General features: G+C 40.2%; 1 protein-coding gene across 1 annotated transcript; it reads right to left on the minus strand.

Annotated features, from left to right (window-relative positions):
- Positions 1–3,485: 3,485 nt before the first annotated feature.
- Positions 3,486–19,091, minus strand: OR4E2 (olfactory receptor family 4 subfamily E member 2). The gene is made up of 3 exons (XM_084767366.1): positions 18,805–19,091; positions 10,137–10,211; positions 3,486–4,487 (listed from the first exon to the last, which is right to left on the minus strand). The coding sequence occupies exon 3, from the start codon at positions 4,464–4,466 to the stop codon at positions 3,543–3,545; it is 924 nt and encodes a 307-aa protein (XP_084623492.1). The 5' UTR covers positions 4,467–4,487; positions 10,137–10,211; positions 18,805–19,091; the 3' UTR covers positions 3,486–3,542.
- Positions 19,092–25,525: the final 6,434 nt, after the last annotated feature.

Below are 25,525 nucleotides of genomic sequence, written 5' to 3' on the forward strand. Positions count from 1 at the left end.
ATAAATAAGCAAATAAGGTATTAGAGTATTACTCCTATATAATAAATACCAATGCATTTAATATAATTAGATTGTTTTTTCCTAAATTCTTAAATATAAGTTTAGAATTTATATACAGAATTTCTTACATCACCCTATATCACATAAGACTATTTTGACTTGGGTTTTGTAAGAGAATTAAGAGGCGGAAAATATTTTGTACATTTTTCTCAACTAGAGAGTAATGGTTTCCATATTTAATACTATTATAAACAGCTCCAGGTTCTCTTAAAGAGACTTCATCTTTGCCCTCTTATTTCAGTCATGTTTTGCCTTTTTGTTGCAGTTGGTGGGCCATTCACTCTGCACCGTGTATGTCTGTGATGTACCTATGCCTACACTACACTATCTGGGTCCAATTCTCCAGAATACGGTTGGATATCATTTCTACAAGTTACTAGAGTGTCAGTTAATATCATTGAATTTTCAATTCCTTTCAAAATAAGCAAAATCCTTTACATGCACCTCATACTTCTGACCCTGCATCTCAAAATGTGCCATTAAAACTATTCTATAATAAATCAACAAGTTCAAGAAGTCAGGCTCTGAATTTGAACAAAACTATGTTCCTATCTTAACTATTTTGATTTGTTGACTTTTCCCAAAAAACTATAAAATGATACTGCGAACGTTACCTGAAATGTCGTGTGTGCTCTTATGGTAAGTACTGAAATTAATGTCTGAATTGATGCTACCAGAAGTTAGTGCTTTAAACATCATAAACATTGCATTGCAGTGCTTCTGCGATACAGACATCCAACATACATCACCTGGCCTAGAACCAGGTGTCAGGAGCACTGTGTTTTCTGAAAATTGTTTCCTTTTCCAATTTCTAGAGGCCATTTCCAGAGCTGTTGGTCCCTTCATCTTCAAGGCCAGTGATGGTGACCCTCCTGGTATCTTTCTTGGCTGCATCTTCCCTTAAGATCTTCTGCTTTCTTCCCCCAGTTAAAAGCACTTGTTACTCTTGTGAAAGACCTGGATTCAGTTCCCAGCACCTACATAGTGGTTCACAGCTATCTGTAACACCAGTTCAAAGGGATCCAACAATCTCTTCTGCCCTCCATACGCAACAGGCACTAGTACAAATACACCCATGTGGGAAATAACCCATTCACATAAAAATGAATAAATTATTTTAAAATAACTAGAAATAGAATCTACATATGACTCTTCAGTACAAATCTTGGGCATATGCCCAAAGGACTTCATGTCCTAAAAAGAGACACTTGCATATATATGTTCATCAAGGCTCAACTAACAATAGCTAGAAATGGAATCAAAAGAAATGTTCATTAACAACTGGATGAATAAGAAAAATAAGATGAATATGTAGATATATGTATGCATATGTATAGATAGATGATGTAATATTATTCAACTATAAAGAAAGATAAAATAATGAACTTGTTGGTAAATGAGTGGTAAACATTTATACAAAGTGAGTAACTCAGGCCTCATAAGACTAGTGTCTCATATTCTGTCTTATGAGCGTCTTCGGATCAAATCTTGTTTTGTGCGTTTGGGGCACAAATGGAAGTCAGAATTTCACCTCTGAGGGAGAAGAATATTAGTAAGTGGCCTAGAGACCATGCTTATGAAATTTTGACATTAAAGAAGGGAGAATAGTAGATTATAGGTTAAAAGAGGGGAGGATAGAACACTGGGGGGGTGGAAACGCTTTAAACATTGTGGTGGTTTCAGTAAGAATGATCCCTGTAGACTCACACATTTGAATGCTTAGTCATCACAAGTGCCACTGTTTGGGAGGGATTAGGAGCATGGCCTTGTTGGAAGAGGAAGTGTGTCACTCAGGGTGGGCTTTGCGGTTTCAAAATCCCAAGCCAGGCCCAGTCATCCTCTGCCCCTCTTCTCTTCCTGCTACCTGTGGATCCAGATGTAGAAGTCTTTTTTTTTTTTAAATAATCCTTTTATTTATTTATTTTTTAAAGATTTTTATTAATTTATTATTATGTATACAATGCTCTGCCTGCATGTACACCTGCAGGCCAGAAGAGGGCATCAGATCACATTATAGATGGTTGTGAGCCACCATGTGGTTGCTGGGAATTGAACTCATGACCTCTGGAAGAGCAGTCAGTGCTCTTAACTGCTGAGCCATCTCTCTCCAGGGCTCCCGATGTAGAATTCTTAGCTACTTCTCCAGGACAAGGTCTGCCTGCATGCTGCCATGCTTCCCGCCATAACAATAATGGACTAAACCTCTGAAACTTGAAGCAAACCTCAATTAAATGCTTTTCCTTTGTAAGAATTAATATCATGGTGTCTCTTCACAGCAATAGAACTTTGACTTAGACGGAAGTTGCCACCAGAAGTTTTGGGTATTGCTATAATGAGCCTGATCATGCTTCTCACTGGTGGAATATAGACTTTGGGATTTGGGATTAGGAAATCAGTTGAACAATTTAAGTAGGGTTTAATGAGCCATCCTAGTAGGAAAGTGGAAGGCAGTGGCACTGAGAGCAAAGTAGATTATGACAGCAAAGCTCAAGAGGTTTCAGAGTAGAAGCGTGTTAGTAAGTGGCCTAGAGATCATGCTTATGAAATTTTGACAAAGAATGTGGCTGCTTTCTAACCTTGTCCAAAAAAACTCTGCCTGTAGGTAAATTGAAGAGTTTTGGATTGAGAGTGTTGGCAGGGGAGATTTCAAGACAGCCTAACAGTGACTGTGTTACTTGGTTATTAGTGGCCACTCTTATGCAGATCTATAATAAAAAAGGAGCGAGCTGAAGAAGGAACAATACAAACGGTATATTTTTTAAGAGAAAATGAATACTAGGAAGTATAATGGAACTAAGTCCAGTGCTGAGGGAGACAAGAAGTTTAAGCCGGAAGCTAAGTGGAATAAATGGAGTGGTGGCCTCGGGGGAAGACCCCACCCAGATAAGCTTCCAACTTGTGAAAAGTAATTAAAGGAAAGCTTGAGCATAAGGAACAATGAGGGACAGCTCACATCAAACTGCAAGCCCACTATAAAACTAAAATAGCCATGACAGTATGCTCGTGTGTAATGATAGACATGTGAGTCAATGTGGAAAAGAGTTACACACTTGAAAAATCAAGTCATTTTAATAGAAGCAATCTAATAATAAAATAATCATCTCAAATTGTGCCAAAGCAAGTCAATGGAGGAATAAAATGAACGTCAAACTTGTTTCATACCACATACAAAGTTAAACCCCGAACAGATCATACACCTAGAATTTAAAGATAAAAGTATAAAATTTGTAAAGTGAAACATCCAAAAAAACCTTTGAGACTTTGAGGTAGACAGGTTCCGGTGTGAAAGGATCAACCACAAGAATAAAAAAAAATTGATAATCAAAATGTTTAACTTTTGATCTTCTGAGTATTTTATGAGGAAAATGGCTTTTCAGGGCTGGAGAGATGGTTCAATGTTTAAGAGCACTGGTTGCTTCCACATTAAGGATGCAACCACAACTGTGGCTGTCACCACAATACCACACACATACACGATTTCATCAGCAAATTCGTCTCTGCCTAAGATGCTTCATGGCGTTTTTCACCTCCTCGTTCCTCAAGGTGTAAATGAGAGGGTTCAACAGCGGGGTGACCACTGTGTAGAAGACAGACACCACCTTGTCAATGGAGAAGCTGGTATCCGGTCGAGTATAGATGAAGATGCATGGCCCAAAGAACAGGGCAACCACCATGAAGTGGGACGAGCAGGTGGACAGGGCTTTCCGACGACCTTCTGCTGACTGCTTCCGAAGAGAAAAGAGGATGACTGTGTAAGAAGCAACCAGGGCCAGAAAACAGACAAGGGAGATGGTTCCACTGTTAGACACGATCAGAATCCCTGTGAGGTACGTGTCTGTGCAGGCCAATTTGATGACAGGGGGTACGTCACAGAAGTAGCTATCAATGACATTTGGGCCACAGTAGGGTAGACGAATAGTCAAGAAGGTCTGCACAAGGGAATGAACGGTGCCCCCCAGCCAGAGTGCGAAGACCAGCTGTACACAGACCTTCATGTTCATCACATTGGGGTAGTGCAATGGGATGCAGATAGCCACGTAACGGTCATACGCCATAATTGTCAGCAGGAAGATCTCGGCACAGGCAAAAAGATGTAGGAAGAAGAGCTGTGCGATGCAGTTGTCAAAGGAGATGGTCTTCCTCTCTGAAAGCAAACCCTCCAGCATCTTGGGCACAGTGACGGATGAGTGGCAGATGTCAATAAAGGACAAGTTGCTCAGAAAGAAGTACATGGGAGTGTGGAGACGTGGAATGAAGGCTACGGTAGCGACAATGAGAATGTTGCCCAGAAGTGTTAACACGTAAGTGACTGTAAATGGTATGAAGAACAGAATCCCCAGCACCCAGTTGTCCGTGAGGCCCAGGAAGACAAATTCTGTCACTCTTGTTTGGTTTAGAGCTCCCATCTCATGAGTGTTCCAGAGGATCTGGGAAGGGAGGGTTTTAAATTATCCTGAGTGATGCAGGGATGGAGTAACTGAAATGGCTGTTTTCCTATGAGGCTTGGCCTAAATATATAAGTTATCCAAAATCCTTACCCTTTGTTTTACCTGTCTTCTTTCATTTCAGAAGAATCCACCAATAATAGTATCAGATTAGTATTCCAAAATTTGTAAGTCCCCAACTGAGACCTTTCATATTTGACTTCTGTTATTAAGATAACTGACTTTCAAAACCATAACAGTCTTTTGTTTTGTCCAATGTGGGGTCTTTTTATAGCTTTTAAAATACTATTCGTTCATCTTTTAGTTCATTTTTTGTTTATCTCGGGCCTTGACTTTAGGAAAACTATCCTGATTCAACTAAAATCTTCTTCTCTTTCATAATTATTTATGGTACTTAACTATAAAAGAAAGTAGGAGATTTAGTTTTTATTCTCGTTAACTAAACTGCTCTTTAAAAATACCGAAGTAACAGAAAGATTGTAAGCACCAGAGGAAAACCTGTTGTGAGATAGTGTCTCCTAGAAATGACAGAGAATATGGCCACCTAAAGAAAACATGAATATGTACAAATACCAGTAGATACACTAACATGAAAAGGGGGAAATCTCATGGGGCCCTAGCCCTAAACAAAGAACTACAGGCATCTATGGAATACTGACAGTGGAAGAAATGGTCTTCCTCAAGATGGAACCCCCTTTGTTGGTTGCACAATACCAAGTGGCCAGCCCTGAAATGATATATATAAACAGATAATTCTAAACACTCATGGACTGAGCAAGTTGCACTTACATATTTATACATCTATGTACTCATTTATAAATATTATATATAATATGTACCATAATAATTAAAGAAAAATATGTCATTAATTTGAGAGGGAGCATGGGAAGGTACATAGGATGGATTGGATAAAGAAAAAGGAGGAGGAAAAATCACACAATTTTATTATAATTGTAAAAAATATTTTAAAAAAGTAATAACCACATGTGACTTACTGCTTGCAGCACTTTGCATGTGCCTTGTACATTGTAGGTTTACCAAAAAAAATTATTTGCACAAAACTTCTCAGACATGGTAAGTCCCATCATCAATGGAACCAGTAAGCCACAAACTGTGCTTCTTTCAATTCTGTAGTATGACTTTTCTGCCAGGCAAGATTATGTACAAATACTATCACACTGCTCCTAATTGTTCATGACCGTAAACTGTAACATAACCATCACAATCACCAAAAAAAGTGTAGCTTTGATCCAATTGTCTCACCTAATAAGGTAATCTCTTACAGTGTCCAAGCTGCAGAAAAAGCTAAAGGCAGAGGAATATTTAATCTAGTACTACCTGAAGCAACCTCATGGAGTTGGGGTTGGGGGAGGCTGAACGAATGACTGAACTCGACTAGACTTGTATCCAGCCGTCAGGAATGATAGTGCCAGGAGGTGACTGCCACAACAGCTATTGAAACAGTACATAATGGTGATATCTGACAGTAACTGTTAGAAGGTGGTGCTACATAAGTTGTCAAAGGACAAAGAGAAGACTGGAAATGTCAGAACACATACGATGGAAAAGGGGAATCGTCCCTTATTCAAAGACCCTTCAAGTTTGATCATAATACAAATGACCAGATTGAAAACGAGCAAAGAATACAAGCACAAAGGTCACGGGAATGGAACCAAAAAGGAGAAGTGCATCTGCGTGAAAGCTGCTCAACTTCGCCGGAGGTTAGAGACTAAAACCAAATGCACTGCTCTTCATCACATCGACAAAAGCAAGAAAAACTGGTTCATTCTTCGCTTACTGTTACTGAAAGTTAGTTCTTAAGACCTTTTGTGGTAAGTAAATTGGCAGGACCAAAGAGAATTTTGATTGTGAGCCTAGCCCTTAATGGCTGAGCCATCCCTCCAGTCCCCAAAGAGAATTTTAATGTCTGTATTTCTAGACCAAGATTGTGTTTCATAGACCTGGTAACTAATAGGATAGGATAAGGAGCATCCTTATCCAAATACTTTTTAGTAAAGGAGGATGTTGGAAACAAACAATGCTTATCAATAAGTTTCTTTAGTTTTATCTTGTTATTTTAGGGGTATGCTGTTTTGAATGTATGTGTGTGCAACGTGCGCATGCCTGATGTAGACTAGAAAAGAGCGTCAGAGCCTCTAGAATTTAAGTTCCAGGCAGTTGTGAGCTGCCATATGGGTGCTAGGAATTGAACCCATGTCCTATAAAGGGTAGCCAGCACTATTAAATGCTGAGGAGCCCCAGGAATAAATAATTTTTGGTATGGGAACAATATGGAATACACTGGAATCATTCATGAATTAGGTTTGTGGGTGGTAACCTAAGGCCAAGTGGCTGTCAACATGGCTACAGATCAGACCTACTTAAATTATTTTCATACATTTTGTTTTATTTATAAATCATTTTATAAATTTTGATGTCTAGGCTCACCTCAAACAATTAATTCATCTCTCCTTGGTTATTTCAATATATAGTCAAGATCACAAACAACTAAATTCAAAGAAAGTTCAATAAAAGAATCTATTATGAATATATTGTAAGTCTTGGAAAAGGAGGGAGAGAAAAAGAAATGAATGAAGAAAGGGACAAAGAAAGGAATCAAGAGACATCTGTGCATGCATATATATACATATATTTTTAAACATGCAAATATATGAACATATTCATTATTTTTATTTGTATGTATTTCTAAAATAGTAGATGTTGAAGAATATCCATTTTAATATTGCTTAACTCTACAAGCATGGAATTGAAAGGAATATGAAGATTTTATTAATTTTTATATGACACTATAATTTTTATATACTAAGCATATTTTAAAAAGATAATGTTTAAAAACGCATGGAGAAAAATATATATATAACATGATGACTTCATAGAGTTGCAAGTAATTTTCTTCCTTGTCTGTGTCTAAGGGATTATTATATGGTTTTTGTCTTGGTCTGTGAAATGGTCTCACCATGCTGCTTAGCCTGGCCCAGAACTCCCGTTGTAGCCTAGGCTGGCCTCGAACATACAACCTTTCCCCCCTCAGCCCCATAAGCACTAGAGTTACAGGCATGCACAAACACACCTAGCTACTGTTGTTTCTTTTATAAAGAAATACACTTGCACTGAGCTTCTTCTCTACCATCACCGAAACATGAAGTCACACATCCATTTTAGTTTGGTATTTTTTTAATGGTACTGGCAACTGAACCTATTTAATGTATGCTTCAAGACAAGGACTTTACTACTAAGTTATATCCTCAACCTATGAAAACTTTGAAATACATAAAAAGTTAGACTTAGTGCCTTGCAAAATAAGGGTGTTAAATAAAAAACATTAAATTCAAATAAGTGAGGTGTTTTTTTTTTAAAGTCATCTAAGAAATGCCTCTTTGGGGCTGCAGTGCAGCCCTGTGGTCAAGCATTCACTTAACATATACAAGGCCCTAGGTTTGATACTCTGAAGAAATGGAAGGAGAGAGATGAGGAAGGTGAAAGGAAAGAATTTCTTTTCTTTCATTGACTTAGTGATAGGCCTTTTAAAATAACAAAAATGATCATCTGGGTGTTGTAGCTCACGTGCACCTATGATCTTAGCACTTTGGAAGTTGAGGAGTGGGGTCAGACTTCCCAAGCCTGCACACTAAAACACAGTGCCACGCTGCTAAAGCACAGAAGGTGAGGAGCAAGCAAGCAAACATACAGTGGCCTCTGAGGGACAATGGGCTCTAAGCGTGCACCCCTTGAAGGGTGCGTGGGAAATATTTTCTTGTTCTCTCCATACAGGAAAGTGCTTGCCACCAAAGAGGTGAGGCTCACTAAATACTTCATAATTGGGGAAAATAAGTAATATTACAAATTTTTTTAAATGTAAAAAGACCAAACTTTGGGGGTGGGGGGGTGGACAAAGATGACCTACACCATAGTAGACATGTCATCTATAACGGGACAGGAGAAGCAAAAGGCCAGAATCCACAATGGCGCAGGAGGAGTGTGCCAAGGTGTGCACAGTAAGGCAGTGAGAACCGGTGTCTTCGGGTCCTTTGCTTGCCTGTTTAGCTGCTCCCAAACACAGACAGTGGTGACTTTCTCTTCCTTCCATGACTCCTCTGAAGAATCTACTGAGCTGCCAGAGATCAAAGGCCTTCCCTTCCACACTCCCCGGTTTTTTGTATCTGTCATTGTATCAGAAACCCCCCAAGTGTATTTGTCTGTCCTCTGCCTTATCTGTTTCCACCTGCCCACGATTTGAACACTGCAGGACCAAACCCTTGGCAAAGACACACTTAGAAGGGGCTCCCATTGCAAAGAGAAGCTTCAGGGTCCATTACAGTGGCCTACCACGTTAGCTCCAGGTAGATCTGTAAAGTGCTGGGCTGTCAAGACATTGCTTGAATGAATCCAGTATGAGAAAATGCTCTGCACTGGTTAAATAACCCAAGGGTACTCACAGAGAGACACTTTAAATTTCTGACAGTTTCACATTCTAATTAAATGGGGGTGCAGTGGGTTTCAGGAATGCTTTGAGCCTGGTTTCATCATGTCAAGATTAGAACTCCATCCCATCACCTCCGCCCCAGGTCTTCTCTGTTTGGCGGTTGCTGTAGACAACTGAGTTAAATTAATTCTTAGATCTTTTACCAGATTGTACTTAGTTTCTTTTTTTTTTTTAATTCTTTACAATAGGCTGTATCGAGTTGGATGTTTGTTTGTTTGTTTGTTTGTTTTTTAAGACTTGACTCTACCATATAAATGAGATCATGTGCCTGGTAGCAACCAACACAGGGAAAAAAGCTTCTGAGAAAGAAAAGTTCTCTCAAAGAGGCACAGTGCCTTCCACTCTGCACACAGAGAAATGCCTCAACTTCACATCCCACGTGTAGGGGTGCAGTCATGACAAGCCCCTGAGAATGACCCTCATAGGGAAGCCCAGGCAGCCAAAGTAAGCCACCATGCTTCAACTAGTCCTCCGTATCTTCACTGGAGCATCCTAAAGCTGATCTCTGAGCTGGCTTTCAGAGCACAGCGCAGAGCTTTCCTCGGGTGGTGATGCAAACAAGCAAAGAGTAAGTGACCACACGCCAGTAAGGAGGCTTCTTCTTTGGAAGATGTTGTCAAGCTCAGCATTCATTCTATGAACTCTTCTCTATGAATTGTGCCAGAAATTCAAACACGAAGAAGCAAAAAGAAGGGAGAGTATTGTTCCCTCCCTACCCCAGACCCCACCGTCCAGTGATTCTTTCAATAATCAGAAAAAAAGAAGCAAGTGCTATAGTGAAATAGAAAAAGGCAACAAGTCGTATAGCCTCAAACATCTCAAGGAATCTTGAACAGTGTGCATGTCTGCGCATGCATTGGAGGAGGGTATACATGTGCGTGAGCACATCTGTAGGTGAGCATCTTTATAAAAAGCAGTACATTTTTAATGGCCTATTCTGAATACAGAAGAGACATCAAAATCAGTCTAAGTTGGAAGTACTCCTGTTAAGATTCTAAGCCATGTGGATATAACTTACCAGATAAATACCTAGAGAAGAGCCTTGTTTGGTGCCGGTCCACAGTGTAGTCAGGTGCAGCCCCACAAGAGCATGAGACGCAGTGTAGATGAAGGATGCTGACACTTACCAGTGCGCTCCAGCTGCCCAGGGATGCTCTGCCTGGTTCTTGAGTAGAACTATACTCTTTTGTTCACTTCTAGAACTAAAACACAGTGAAATATTTTTAAATAAATAACACTCTGATTAGGTTAACTCATCTTCTGTGGGAATAATTACATTATTGTAATATTGATTATTTGAGGTTTTTTTTAAAAGATTTTCCTTATCTGAAAATTCTAACTTATCCTTTCCATCTGGTTTTTTTTTTTTCCTTCTTTCTGGCCAGGAAAAGTAGAATGAAGCCTCCTTTTCAGTATCATTTTAAGCAGTCAGCAAGCATGGCCACACCACATACCTCCTCAGATTTGTCACTCATTGTTAAGACACTTATTATGCAAATTTTGCATACAAGAAAAGTATTTATTCTAGGTAATGTAAATACATGGCATACTTGAGTAGATATGACATGATACCAACATTAGGTTTAATTTTTTTTCTAGGAAAATATAAGTTGCTAAGGAATCTATGTCAAATCTAATCTAGTTAATCTTAGGCTCTTTTATTGTCCAGTTGAATTCATAAACATCAAGTGAAGATTTTTTATGAGTTTGTATATTTAAAAATACACTTGGGCAAGCCAGGCGTGGTGACGCACGCCTTTAATCCCAGCACTCGGGAGGCAGAGGCGGGCGGATCGCTGTGAGTTCGAGGCCAGCCTGGTCTACAGAGTGAGTCCAAGACAGCCAGGGCTACACAGAGAGAAACCCTGTCTCGGAAAAAAAAATACACTTGGACAAGTCACCTTACTCTGAGTAAGAAAGTAGGAAAAAATAAAACTTAAATTACTATGATAACTGGTATTATGCATCAACTCAGCTCTGCCATGGAACCCAGATGTCTGGTTAGTGACCCAGCTACCTCTGTGATGAAATCTTTATACGCAATTAAGTCAGTAGACTTCAAAAAATTCAGGTGATCCTTACAAGGAAAACCTTACAAGGCCAAATTTCCCAGAAGAAGAAAATATTCTTCCTTCAACTTATTCATCCATCTACCATTTATCTATCTATCTATCATCTATGTACCTACCTACCTACCTATTTTTATCTGAAGAACTCTGGCTAATAGAGTCAACATTCTTGCGATGCTTGCAATGGCCTGAAAAATGACAGTGCACTAAAGGAGAGCACTGTCCTGTTCACCCTCGGAAGAGAACCATCCCCAGAAGATGACTTCTCTCCTTTCAGCTCTGATCAACGTCCATTTTAAATAAATAACAGCAAACTCTTTATAAAGATAGGGTATATAGAAAGACTTGTGGTCAGTCAACCCAAGAGCTCTGTTAAACTCTCTGTAAGGCCCAAAGCAATAAAATAATAAATACATCTTTCTATGTAAGATCTACCTCTCTTACCTGTTTAAAACCAGCTGACAACAGAAAAGCATCTAGTCCGTACTTCCGCTGGTGTTTCAGCTCTCCTACACGCTGTGATAGACACCTGGCATACAGCAGCACAGGGCACAGAGTCCTGCACTGCGCGTATTTCAGGCTTGCAAGCTCTGGGCTTTTATCCACCTAACACAAGACCTTGAGGTGATCGTAGAATGGCTCTAATTGAACTTGAAGTGGTGGTTGAATGGCTCTAGTTGAACTCGCCATCAGTGGATGCCCAGGGGCATTATTAAAAGTTTCATGATTTAATGCATTTCCTGTTATTAGTCTCACTCATCTAGCAATTTAATAAATGGACAATAAACCCAGTAGCCTCTAAACAAGGAAGAGTTCCAAAGCTTTTGCGGTTTCCATGACAACAGTTTGTGTGGACATGGTACCAAACATTGCACTGCACACCAGGGATGTTAAGACCATTCACAGGTAGAACAGCAACCTTGAGTTGGAAGATATTTTGTAGAATTCTATGTATATGAAATATCCAGAATAGACAAATCTGTAAATGTGGAAAGTACGTTAATGGCTTCTGTGGGCTGAAAAGATAGAGAAATGAAGCAGACAGACAGCATGGTTTCCTCTTTGAGATATTGAAGGTGTTCAAAAACTAAGCTTGATTTTAAGACTCCATGAGTATACTTAAAAAATATTACATTGTGAATTACAGCAATAATGTTATTAAACTGTCAGTGATAATAAATCATCCAATTATAAGCTTGGTTTTTTTCTCTAATATACTTTTTATTGCTTTCATTAATGCGTTGAGAACTTCGTACATTTGGCCATATTCACCAAGCTTCCACGTCTCTTTTCCACCCTCCACTTAATACACACCCAACTTTGTGGGGTTTTTTTTCACTTATTGAGTCAAATAATTGCTGTCTATATACTTCTGAGTATGTGCCCACCCAATGATGTGTGTTAGATTTACCAGTGGCCACACCTATGAAGTAAACTAACACTCCCTCCTCAGCACCTGGCAGCTACGAATCGCTCCTTATCCAGGAGTGTGTGGTTTCCTGCCTGCCTCCCCTCTCCATGTTGGGATTTGGATGGGCTTGAGCTTGCACAGGTGTGTGTGCCTGCTGTCATAACCACTGTAAGTTCATATGTGAAGCTGCCCTACTATGTCTAGAAAACTATGACTCCTGGTAAGTCCTATACCACTTTTGACTCTAAAAATCTTTCTGCCTCTCTTCTGCAATGATCCCTGAACCTTAAGAGGAAGATATGTGTGCCTTTAGGACTGAACATCCCACAGTTACTTATTCTCTGCAGTTTGACCAGTGTGTGTCTCTGCATTAATAGTCATCAAAAAAAATCTCTTCTATGATGAAGGCCAAAAGGCACATAAATCTATGGGCACAACGATAAGTTGTTAGGGGTAGATTTAATATTTTGTACCATCAGCAGAGTAACATGACTGAAGTACGTTCCTCCCTAGGGCCTATGATCTGCCTAGCCACAGGTTCTTGGCCCCAATAACTGTTCCAGGAATAAGTTCCATCTTTTGGAGTGATGGTTGAGGGTTATTCCCGTGACATTTGTGCCACTAGTGAACCAATAAGTGTGACTTGTCTGACTGGTTATTATTGTAGCTCACGAGGTTCATAGATGCATAAAACTGGCAATTCTTTTCCCCTCCAGTAGCGTGCATAGCATTTTCTGACACTATGAAAGCTAGCCAGTGTGAGCCTTCCAAGTCAGGCCCAACCTGATTCCTCCATGTCCTATTAGTCAAGTATGTGGTATTTTTAGCATCAGGGTTTTACCATCAAGTTATGGAAAATAACCAAGAGCAATGACACTAGCCTATAATATTTGTGGTCCCATGTGATGTCACCAGACAGCAACTCCTTAAAGGTAACCAACTCCTGGCACTGGGTTTTTTATTTGTTAGCCTGCGTTATCAAGTATGACCATTGTTGTCCCAGTATAGGGTAACTCCATATAGACATGTGTTTATATTGTAGGAAGCTTATGTGAAGTCAGTTTTTCATAAGACTTTTTCAAGCGGTCTCTTAGTGTTACTTTCCCCACTCCGTAGTCTCTCCTCCCCCCGCCCTCCCATTACCCACCCCATTTAATCCTTTTTATCCCATTATTCCCTTCCTCTTTTATATCATTGTGTTCTTTCTTCCCTCCTTGAAAGCCCCCCTCCATGGCCATTTATTAATTTCCTGGCATCTGTAGGCTTTCCTAATGAAACACACAAATCTGAAGCTTCAAAGAAGCAAATGAGAAAAACACGTGATGTTCGACTTTGTGGGCCTGGGCCACCATACACAGAGTGGGCCTGGGCCACCATACACAGAGTGGCCATTGTCAGCTCCATCCTCCACCTGCAAATTAACTTCATGATCCCAGTTTTCTTAACAGATGAATAATATTCCATTGTATAGATGTACTGGTTTTTTTGTTCCCATTCCCTGACTGTTGTGAGTAAAACAGCAATGAGCATAGATAAGCAGGTATCTCTGTTGTAGCATGCAGAGTCTTTGTGGTTATATACCAGAGAATGGGTAAATAACTCTTTGAGGAGGCTCCATGCTGATTTTCATAATAGCTGTATGATTTTGATCTCCTATTGACAGTAAACGAATGTTCCCATTACACACACACACACACACACACACACACACACACACACACACACATATACACACACACAAGCATTTATAGTCTCTGTGTTATATATTAAGTATTCTAACTCATGTAAGATGAACTCCCAAAGTGGCTTTAATATGCGCTTCCTTAACGGCTAATAAGGTTTCAGAAGCTCAAGCCAGGCCCAGTGTCACTCTCTCTTCCTGCTGCCTGTAAATCTTCATGTAGAACTCTTACCTCTCCGGCCCCACGTCTGTCTGCATGCCGCCATGCTTCCCACCATGATGACAATGGCCTAAACCTCTGAACTGTAAGCCATCCCCAATTAAGCATCTTATTTTATAAGACTTGATTTAGTCATGCTGTCTCTTCACAGCAATAGAAACCCTTTACTAAGATAGAAGTTGGTACTAGGGACTAGGGTATTGCTTTGATAGCCCTCTTCATGTTTCTGTTTGGGAGACTGTGGACTTTGAGTTGGGAAAGCAGTGGCTTAATGGACCATCCTAGTAGGAGCATCTAAGACAGTGTGCTGAGGGTGATCTGAACTCTGCGGTTCTGGCTAAAGAGGTTTCAGAGGAGAAGAGTGTTTCTATGTGGCCTAGGGACCATTCTTGTAATATTTGGGTAAAGGATGTGGCTGCTTTCTGCCTTTGTCCAAAAAAAAAATCTGCCTGAGGCTGAGTTGAGGAGTTATGGATTAACAACCTTGGCAGAGGACATTTCACAGTGACCTAGCGTTGACTGTGTTGCTTGGTTATTAGTGGACAGTATTATGCAGATCTATAATTTTAAAAAAAAAAGAAAGCTGAGGAAGAAAAAATAACCAAAATATACAGTTTGAGGAGAAAAGGAGGTATGACCTTGTTTGAGGAAGTGCTTCATTAGGGGCAGGCTTTGAGGTTTCAGACACTCAAACCAGACTCAGTGTCTCTCTTCCTGCTACCTGCCAATCTGGATGTAGAGCTCTGGGCTATCTCTCCAGCCCCATGTCTGCTTCTGTGGTGTCTCTTCACAGATAGAAACCCTAACTAAGACAGTACTATGCTAGATGTGGTTATTAGTTATAGGAGTTTTCTTGTGGAGACTGTAGGGTCTTTCATGTGTTCAATTATATCATCTGACAAGGATACTTCAACTTCTTCCTCTCCTACTTATAGCCATTTTATCTCTAAATTGTCTTACTGCTTTAGCGAAGACCACTGCTGAACAGCGGCAGGGAGAGTGAATACACTTTTCTTGTTCCTGATTTTCAGTAGAAATGCTTTGAGATTTTTCTCCATTTAGGACGATATTGGCTAGTCTCCTGTATATTGTCTTTATTATATTGATATATGTCTCTTGTATCCTTAGACTTCTCAGGACTTTTCTCATGAAGGGAAACTGGATTTTTTTTTTCAAAAGCCTTTTTGCATCTAGTGAAATAATCATGTGGTCCTTGAGTCTGTTTCTGCGGTGGATAATGCTTGTTGATTTACATATTTTGAACCATCCCTGCATCTCTGGAATGATGTTTACTTCATTATGAAGGATAATCTTCCTGATGTCCTTGAATTCATTTTGCAAATATTTTGTTGATAAATGTGTATGCCCACATTCATCAGAGATACTGGCCTATAATTTTCATTTTTGTTAAGTCTTTGTCTGGTTTTAGCATTAGGTAATACCAGATTTGTGAAAGATTTGGAAATGTTCCTTCCTTAGCTATTTTGCAGAATAGTTTGAGTACTGGTGTTAGTTCTTCTTTGAAGGTTTACTAGAATTTTGCACTGAACCTACCTGTCATTGAGATTATATTTTGGTAAAGATTTTTAATTTTTCCTTTTATCCCATCAGATGTTATGAATCTATTTAAATTATTTACTTTGTCTTAACTTAACTTGGGTAGATCATACATATCTATCAGTCTGTTCTTCTTAGATTTTCCAGTTTGGTAGAATATAGATTTCTTTAAGTCCATCTTTACAATTGTCTAAATGTCTTTGGCCTCTGTTGCAATGTCTCTCTTTTCCTCTTTAACTTTACTGATTTGTATCTTCTCTTTTTTCTTTTTTGTTTGTTTGTTGGTTGGTTAGTAGGTTGGTTAGTTGGTTGGGCTTGTTTTGTTTTGTTCTATTTTGTTTGTTGGTTATTTTATCCAAATACTTGTCTGCCTTGTTAATCTTTTCAAAGAAACAATTCTTTAGCTAATTGATTCTTTGTATGTTTTTTTTATTCATATTTCATTAATTTCAACCCTGACTTTCGTTATCTCTTCCTGTGTACTTTTTAAATGACTTACAAAAATTATTAAAAGAAATTAAGTTGGTGTTTAGAATAAGTTATAACTACTAAAAGTTTTGCTTTACCTTAAAATATTTATAAATAGTAGTTTTAACACAGATTTTTATGATTCATTTATGCAAGGTTAACAAAATATCATTCAACTCGTCTTGGTCTATAGTTAAATGACATTTGCCCCCACTAATGATTAAGAGCATTATCAGGACAAGAGCTGATTATTTGGGGCTTAAGTACTTTCATCTGTCTTTGAATATAAATTACCTGATGTCTTTTCCATTGTAATATTCAATAACTATATTGAATTTTGACTTCCTATTTACCTCCAAATTTAAATTGCTTTTATTTTTATATATCATCTTTTAAAATGAGCATTTACTGTCCTAGGGAGATAGTTCAGTGGTTAAGTGCACTTGTTATCTAGTTCAATTCCCAGCTCAAAATCATCTGTAACTCCAGTTCCGGGAGATCTGATGGCCTCTTCTGACCTCTACAACACATGCCATGCATATGGTTCACATACATGCATGTAGGCAGAACATTCATACACATAAAATAAATAAATTGTTAACAGACTTTAAATAAAATTAAATTGACATTTACACAGAGAAATTTATGAAACACGTGATTACATACATATTGAATTATTTCAATATTTGTTTGAAATCAGCTGTTTACTATTTTCTGCTGAAATTGTCTTCAATGACTTGTTCAGAACAACAAAGCATGCCCTATTATAAGGAAAGAAGTCTTCTTCCTTTTTAAATACTACTTCTTTCTGTAACCTGCCTCTTTAAGTTTTTTCCAAGGTTTTAGAAAAAAGTATATATAAGACTAACTTTTTCTCTTATAGGAAGAAGTTAATTCTCTGCCATTAGCAAATATTTGACATTCAGAGGATAGCACAACCCCTTTAATTTTCCATTGAGGGGGGTAGTACTTATAGAAAACCCAGAGCATCACTTAGCTATGTCTCCAACATGGACTATAAACTTTAAGTACTATTAGAACTTTCAAGACCTTTGAGAAGCTTACCAGTAGTTACCAAGGCAAAATAAATACTCCAAAGTGCCTTCTGTGTATTCACATAAATACTTTGCCCTTTTGAGGAATAAATACTTTGTTTAAATACCCTTTTCTTACTTCGAATAGTTAAAGAAAATGCATATTATTCCCTCATTTTCTGGTTGTTTCATCGCATGGGGCATAGCTTCTGAAACTTTTGTATAAAGTAAAAATACAATCATATAGCAATCGGAAGGCCTTTGTGATAATTCTTTATTAAACAAGCATGATCCCCAACAAAAATCTAACATTTGTCCTTATCTCTGTAGATGTGTGGTTTTCACCGTTCATCAAGGAAACGTCTCTTTGCAACAGACTGAGGCCACTGCAGAAAGCTACGAGCAGTCAAAATTCAGAGTTGCGAAGTCCAGGCCAATGCATACTTCTACAAAACACTCCCGCACACCTAAAACTTAGGGAACATTGCAGAAGAAGGGGGGAAAAGATTGTATGAGCCAGATCAGAGAATTTTCTCTAAGATTGTGTCTCCTAATAATACCAGAAGCTACACCCATGAAGTCTCATTGATTTGAATACCTAAAAATGATCGGAACAAGGAAAATACCAATAGACATGCCAAACGGGATGGAGAGAAGATCAGAGGCCTCAACCCCATGCAAAGGACCGCAGTTAACTTTAGAATGCTGACAGTGAGAGAAGTAGTTCTATCCAAAGAACAGTATACAAGTTGGTCAGCCATGAAAACATACACATCAGGAGTAACAGTATACGGACTACTAAGCAACTGAGTGGTATGTATTTATGTTTTTAGTGATTGTGTGTGTGTGTGTGTGTGTATGTGTGTGTGTGTGTGTGTGTACAGTTATTGAAAAAAAGAGGCCATGAATTTTAAAGAGAGCAAGGAGAGATATGTGGGAGGAGTTGGGAGAAGGAAAAGAAGAGAGAACTATTATATTATAATCTCAATTTTTTGTTTTTTAAATGAAACCATTACTAAATGTTCTATCATTGCAGAAATTCCCTTTGAATAATAATTTTAAGAATTAAAAATAAACTTCTTTTTTAAAAAACAAGGCCCCATGTATCCCAGGCTGACTTTGACTCTTATATGTAACAAAGAACAACCATGAATTTCTAATCCTCCTGTTTCTATCTCTCAAAGCGTATGCTACCATACCTGATTTTATGTGGAACTAGGGGTTTTGAAACCAGAACTTTGCGAAGGTCACAAAGTCACAAACTGAGTTATATTCCAAGCAAGAGATTCACTTTAAATGCAAAGACAGAGATGCTAATTGTAAGGACATTTGGAAAACAACATCCCACACTTAACACAAATCTAAAAGAATCCTGGGCAGGCCACCAACAGGCATAGACTTAACATCCAAGGACAGTCTGGTGCTCCTCAAAGGTCAGGGAAAAGCACAGTAGCCTAAGGACAGAAAAAGGAAATTTTCAGGCCGTGCCCTTCCTGCTCCAGACAAACACTCACGTAAAAATCTTACCCCAGATTCCACCTAGTGAGTACAAAGCAGATCTTCCACTGCCCGTGGCAGAAGCAAGCAATGCTCCAGTTCCTCAGCAAGCAGGGGGTGGGGCCTGGCACTAAACAAGGCAGCCCTCTCATCAATGAAGGGAGATGAACTGGAGCCAGCCCTCACGCTACACCTCTGCACACAAACTGCTAGCTAATATAATGCCTATTTTCTTTGTGTGTGTGTGTGTGTGTGTGTGTGTGTGTGTGTGTGTGTGTGTGTGTGATGCCTATTTTCATTCTAAGAAAAATCACAACGAGAATGAGAAATGATGGCTGATGTCAACACCAAGATAAATGAGATTCTGAACTCAGGAGGAACCACGTGTAAACAGCTACTGTGAAAATGCTTCAACAAACAACTGCAATTCCTCTTAAATAGGAAACTAAAACATCTTGGTCTGGAAAAAATTATGGAGGAAAACATCAAGTAAATTAAAGAAATAAAGAATTAAAACTGTAATGCCAGCACTGGGGAGGCAGAGGCAGGTGAATCACTGTGAGTTCGAGGCCAGCCTGGTCTACAAAGCGAGTCCAGGACAACCAAGGCTACACAGAGAGACCCTGTCTCGAAAAAAATTAAAACTTAAATTTTAAAAAATGTCTGGTTGTAATCTGAATAAATTAATAAAATAAATTTTTAAAAAAAGAATCGACAGACGACTGAGAGTGATCAAATCTGAGAGCCTGGGAACAGACCAGTAGAATTTACCCAACCCAAACAACAGCAAGAAAACAGCCTGGGAATGGGAGGAGGGGCACGAGGGGAGGGGGCGGGGTCTCAAAGACCTACAAGACACAGTAACAAAAGACTTAGTATTCAGTCGGTAGGATTGCTCAGTAGGTGGAGACGCTTGCTAACAAGCTGATGACCTGAGTTCAGTCTGTAAGACCAACATGATAGAAGGAGAGAGCTGACTCTGGTCCAGCAAGTTACCCTCTGACTTCCACATGTGGTCTCACACACACACACACACACACACACACACACACACACACACACACACACACAGTAGCCAATCAACAAGATGACCCCAATGATTTCAAGCAACTCTGCGATCTTCTGCCACATTGTATCAAGCTGTGTGGCCTATACAACCGCAGTGATGGTATGACACTTCTGAGGCTCATTTATAAAGTCTATTTTCTCTCCTCCCCTCCTCCCTACGTCCCTTGCTTTCCCAGAGTCTGCTTTAGCACTATATGAGTATTCTGTCTTAGATATGCATCTCGAAGTCATGCCTTCAACTTTATTTTTTGTTTAAACTGAAACTTTATCAAGCGTTCTGCATTAGGGCTAATGCACTGCTAACAGCCCCATGAGGAGGAAACCAAACAAAAATAAATAAATACATACATGTAAAATGTATGTGAAGTTAAAGTGGCTTGCTTAAAACCACCCAGATAAAAAGTGACAAACTCAGCTGGGCACAGTGGCACATACCTGTAATCCCAGCCCTTGGCAAGGCAGAGGCAGGCAGATCTCTGTGAGTTCGAGGCCAGCCTGGTCGACAATGCAAGTCCAGGACAGCTTGGCTACACAGAGAAACCCTGTCTTGGTTTCTCTGTGTAGAAACTAGAAAGAGACAAAGAAAGAGGTAAACTCAAATCCAGGCTGTTTCCAAGGGCCCCAGTCTTAACTCACAGAAAGCACACACTAAGGAAACGTAGCCCCGCCCCTGCTGTGGCCCTCTTTGAATTTTTGTGCAGCTGCAGAGACCTTGCAGTCACCGTGTCCCTCACAGCACAGAGGTAAGAGGCAGTATCTTTGATCTGGAGCTCTTTCAGGAGGAGGTAACTGTACCCATCCGAGCGGCTCAGGAATGTGGAAAAACTCCCGCTGTCCTTCAAACCATCCAAAACATCATAAGAAAGAAACACAGGTCCTTGGCCTCCGCGTTGCTGGTACCAGGACAATCCATTGAACCCTGAAGTGCTGTATGTGCAATTGACCTGAACAAAGGAGCCTTCCACAGACATCAACCCAGCAGGCTGCTCCACACCCTGTCCTGCAGCACCTGAGACATGGGGAAGTTAGGAAAGGAAAAAGGAGGGCGAAAATGCTGTAAGTTGATTATTCATGCATGGAATTCTTAATAACAACAACAATAATAATAATGTAACATTTCCGTGTGGTCTAGGAAAACTTCCAATAACAGGAAGTTGTTAAGAAACAACTTGTCAGAAACAGCGGCAGCAATAAGAACAGCAGCAACACTCATTATTAGAAGGCCAACCACAGTGGCTACCTCATAAGAAAACATCGACCACCATAAATAAATATATATTTCTTTAAAAATAAAAACAAAGCAAAAACCAAAGCCAAGTGGGCTGTGCATGTCTTTAGTCCCAGCACTCAGGAGGCAGAGGCAGGCAATCCCTGAGTTGGAGGCTAGCCTGGTCTACAGAGTGAATCCAGCACAGCCAGGGCTACACAGAGAAACACTGTCTCAAAAGCAAACAAACAAAAAATTATCTATCAACAAAGACTTTTTCATTATAAAAGTTGCAACCATTTAGCTGAAGGAAAATTATTCTGAACCCTCCCAGGCGTGTTCTCTCTCTGGCTGGTGCTCACCTCCCACCAGGAAGAGACAGAAAACAAGTCCCCACATCTGCAGCAGGACACGGCCACCAGCAGCTTAGGAAAGAAAACCCTATGTGGGTAGGGTGAAGGTTTGTCCTGGATACAAGTCCACAGAAACAAGGAGAGGGTGTCCTTTCTTGAGGGGTGTCTTCAAGCAGCCTTGGGGCGGCTGGGGAAGTCCCTTTGAACTCAGGAGTCCCTTCTGAAGACTGTCACCTGACGGCTCAGTGGGGTTTAACCCACGGGACTTTGATGACGCTCGCAGAGCAGTACTGCCTGTGAAGAAAAGAGGTCACCTGGGAGGGCGGGTGCGGGCCTCTAATCGCAGCGCTTGAAAGGCATAGGAGGATCCTGTCTGTGCGCAAGGACAGTCTGGGGTGCCTAGCAAGACTCTGTCTCTAAAGGGGAGAAGCAGAACAAACGGGAACATAATACAGGAGCTGAAGTGGTCAGTTGCCCAATTCTAAGTTTCTTTTCCCAAGAGAAAAGAAAACAGAAAAACAAGGTGCTAAAGGACGCACGTAACACGCACGGTTGGGTACACTGCGGTCACCATCAGTGTTGCCTGTGGCAGTGAATAAATGGACAGTATATTTGTCTATGTGTGAGTACAGCGAAAGTGGAAAATTAAACTATTGCTAGTCATTTCAAATGCCTAGAAATAAAAAAATAAAAAAAAAAGAATGGACTAAATGTTAGCAGTTTCCTAAATATGTGTCTTGTTATATTTTTCACAGTAACGTGAAACCTTGAAAAACAGAAAAGAAAGAAGACAAGAAGTGGAAGACTGGGGGAAACATGTTGCATGGAGGCATTCAGGAAGAAACCTGTGTCTCAGCCTACTTCCTAAGTGTTAAAAGCTGCAGTGACTGCTGCACTCTGTGGTGTGTCTGATCCCAGCACTTAGGAGTGGGGGGAGGAGGGTCAGGAACTCAGGATTGCCCTTGGGTGAAGAGCAAGTTCAAGGCCAGTTTGGGAAAGATGAGACACTGTATTTAAAAATTCACTGTTTTTGCAAATTAATGACTTGCGTGTGATGTCTTCTGTTATTGGGTTGCTTGTTGGTTTGGTTTGGTTTGGTTTGGTTTGGTTTGGTTTGGTTTGGTATTGAAACAAACCTAGCTGTGTAGCCCAGCCCGACCTCAGAATCATGTCCTCCCAAGCACTCGTGCTACAAACATTTTCCTCCACATCTGGTGGTATTCTTACTAGAGTAACTATTTCCATCATGAATCATTTGAATCCATTTTTGTATACTCACTCCACAAAGCGGCTTTACTAAAGATGGTGATGGTGTGCAAACCTTGTATGCTACTATCCTGACCTACCAGGAAATACTCACCCACTGGATCAGTAGTGTCATGACTATCCAACCACTTTTAAAAGGATTTGAGGCCCACCCCAGGAGAATAAGCACATACCCGGTACTATACACCTGGTCAAAACCCGCATCACTAAAGAGGTCACAGGCCCTTGGGGAGAATGTACTACTGATATCTTGCTAACTGGACAAATAGACAAACTGTGGTGGTTTGAATGAAAATGGCGCCCATAGGCCCATAGGGAGGGGCACTGTTAGGAGGTGTGGCCTTGCTGGAGGAAGTGCATCACTGGCGGTGGGCTTTGAGGGCTCAGACGCTCAAGCCAGACCCAGCGCCTCCCCCTCTGTTCCTGCTGCCGGCTGATTGCACGGATAAAGAGCTCTCCCCTTCTTCTCCAGCACCACAGCTGCCTATGTGCTACCGCGCTTCCCTCCATGATGATAATGGACTAAAGCTCTGAAACTGTAAGCCAGCCCCAGCTAAATGTTTTCCTTTGTAAGAACCGCTGTGGTCAGGCTGTCTCCTGACAGCAATAGAAACCGTAAGACACAAACCATCTCCTAAACATGTATGCCCACAGACTGGAGCTGCTCACGATCTAGGTCAAGGAAGTTTCTTTCTGCAGAGTTCATAGTGGAAAACAGAAATTCACAGCTGGTCAATGTGTTGAGAATAAGTAATACAGAGTACTCAGCCCTAAACCTACATCAGCCATTCCATGTCCAGAAAGCATCACCGAAGAGAAGGAAGAGAGACTGTCGGAGGTAGAGGGCAGAAAGGAGCTGGGAACACTGCCTTCTGGGCATGGCAGGGCTACTGCAACCGTGCACACACAGCAGATGTGGCTGCCTGGGTGAGGCATGCACAGAAAGGGGAGGGGAAAAGGGGGGACTCACCGGAAAGACAGGAGTCAGTGAGAGTGAGAGAGGTTACAAGAAGGTGAGCTTAGAGATCCACCTGCCTCTGCCTCCTAGTGCTGCGATTACAGACGCGTGCCACCGCCACCCAGCTGTTATTTGTCTTCTTAATGGTAGTCTCTCTGACTAGGGTGAGATTCAATCTCAAAGGAGTTTTCATTGCTGTTTGGGCCTTATGGTTAAGTATGTTGAACATGCTTCAAACTACTTAGTGGCTGCCATTTGTATTTGTTCCTTTGAGAGCTGTTTGTTCAGCTCATTAACCAATGTTACGATTCCATTGATTGCTTTCACATTTCATTCTTTCCTTTGTATATCTTTATATTAATCCTCTGTCAGATGCACATAGCTGGCAAAAAAAATTTTTCTCTCATTCTATAGGCTGTCTCTTCACTCATTTGCTCCTTTTTTGTACAAAGCCATTTTAATTTCATAAGCTATCATTTTAATTGTTAAAATTAAAAGCAAAAGAGGTGGTTTGGTAATTAAGAGCATTTTTAAGGTTATGTTTAGAAATATTATGTGATACAAATGCATATATGTATACAACTGCAATTAATAAAAGAAATCACGAATTTAATGACAGTGGGAAGGAGTATATGGGAAGACGTGGATAGAGGAAAGGGAAGGGAGAAATGTTGTAATTAAACTACATTTTTTTTAAGTACTTGTTGCTCTTTCAGAGGATCTGGGTTCAGTTCCCAGCATACACAGAGTAGCTCACAACTATCCATAACTCGAGTTCCAAGGGATAGGACATCATCTTCAGATTTCTATGGGTACCAGACACGCATACAGTGCACATACCTACGTGTAGACAAACCATTATACACGTATTTTAAAACATAAAAGGCAGTCTGTTCATTAATTAAAGCATTGGGACTATTGCCTGACCAACTGGAGTCCTGTTGAGAAAGTCTTTTCCTATGCCTGTGCCTGTAGTGAGAATTTTGGTTTCTTTAAAAACCAAGCTATGGCATAAACAGGGGGAGGAGGTTCCCTTCAGTCACAGTCATAGGAGAGGGGAGTAAAGGGGAAAGCGGGAGGGAGGGAGGAATGGGAGGATACAAGGGATGGAATAATAATTGAGATGTAATATAAATAAATTAATAAAATATAAAAATATTAGCTATAAGCCAGATATTCCAGCATTCGGGAGGCAGAGGCAGGTGGATCTCTGTGAATTCAAGGCCAGCCTGGTCTACAAAGTGAGTTCCAGGACAGCCAAGGCTACACAGAGAATCCCTGTCTCAGGGGCAAAAAAAGGTACGTTACGTGGATATGTTGTTTCAATGCAGGTATGGGCGGCTTCAGCTTGTCCACAACTGTTAATTATGATTGTCCTATACTCTAGGAGGGGCATTTTTTTTTTTTTTTTTTTTTTTTGCCAGCTACAGATGGTTTAATCCTGGGGACTCTGGAGAGGGTATAAACACTTCTAATCAGCAGAAAGTAGTCTAAAGAGGTTTATACCCCCTTTTCCCTCTAACCTTCTTTCTTTCCTACCTGGTTTTGGGGGACTGGAAGGGTAGTAGGTTAAGAACACAATAAGGCAGCCCCCCAAAAAATGTGTGCCTACATATGCCTTAAAGTGTTTTCCTTACTTTTTCTTCTAGTAGTTGAAGAGGTTCAGGTCCTCCATTAAGGTCATAAAGATGAGTTTTGAACTTAGTTTTACATAGGGTGAGAGATGG

Source organism: Acomys minous (assembly GCF_964271855.1).
Source record: "Acomys minous genome assembly, chromosome: 18".
Lineage (NCBI taxonomy): Eukaryota > Metazoa > Chordata > Mammalia > Rodentia > Muridae > Acomys > Acomys minous.

Excerpts from the sequence above, each read along its gene's own strand:
- OR4E2 (XM_084767366.1), bottom strand. The coding sequence starts at position 4,466 with ATGGGAGCTCTAAACCAAACAAGAGTGACAGAATTTGTCTTCCTGGGC.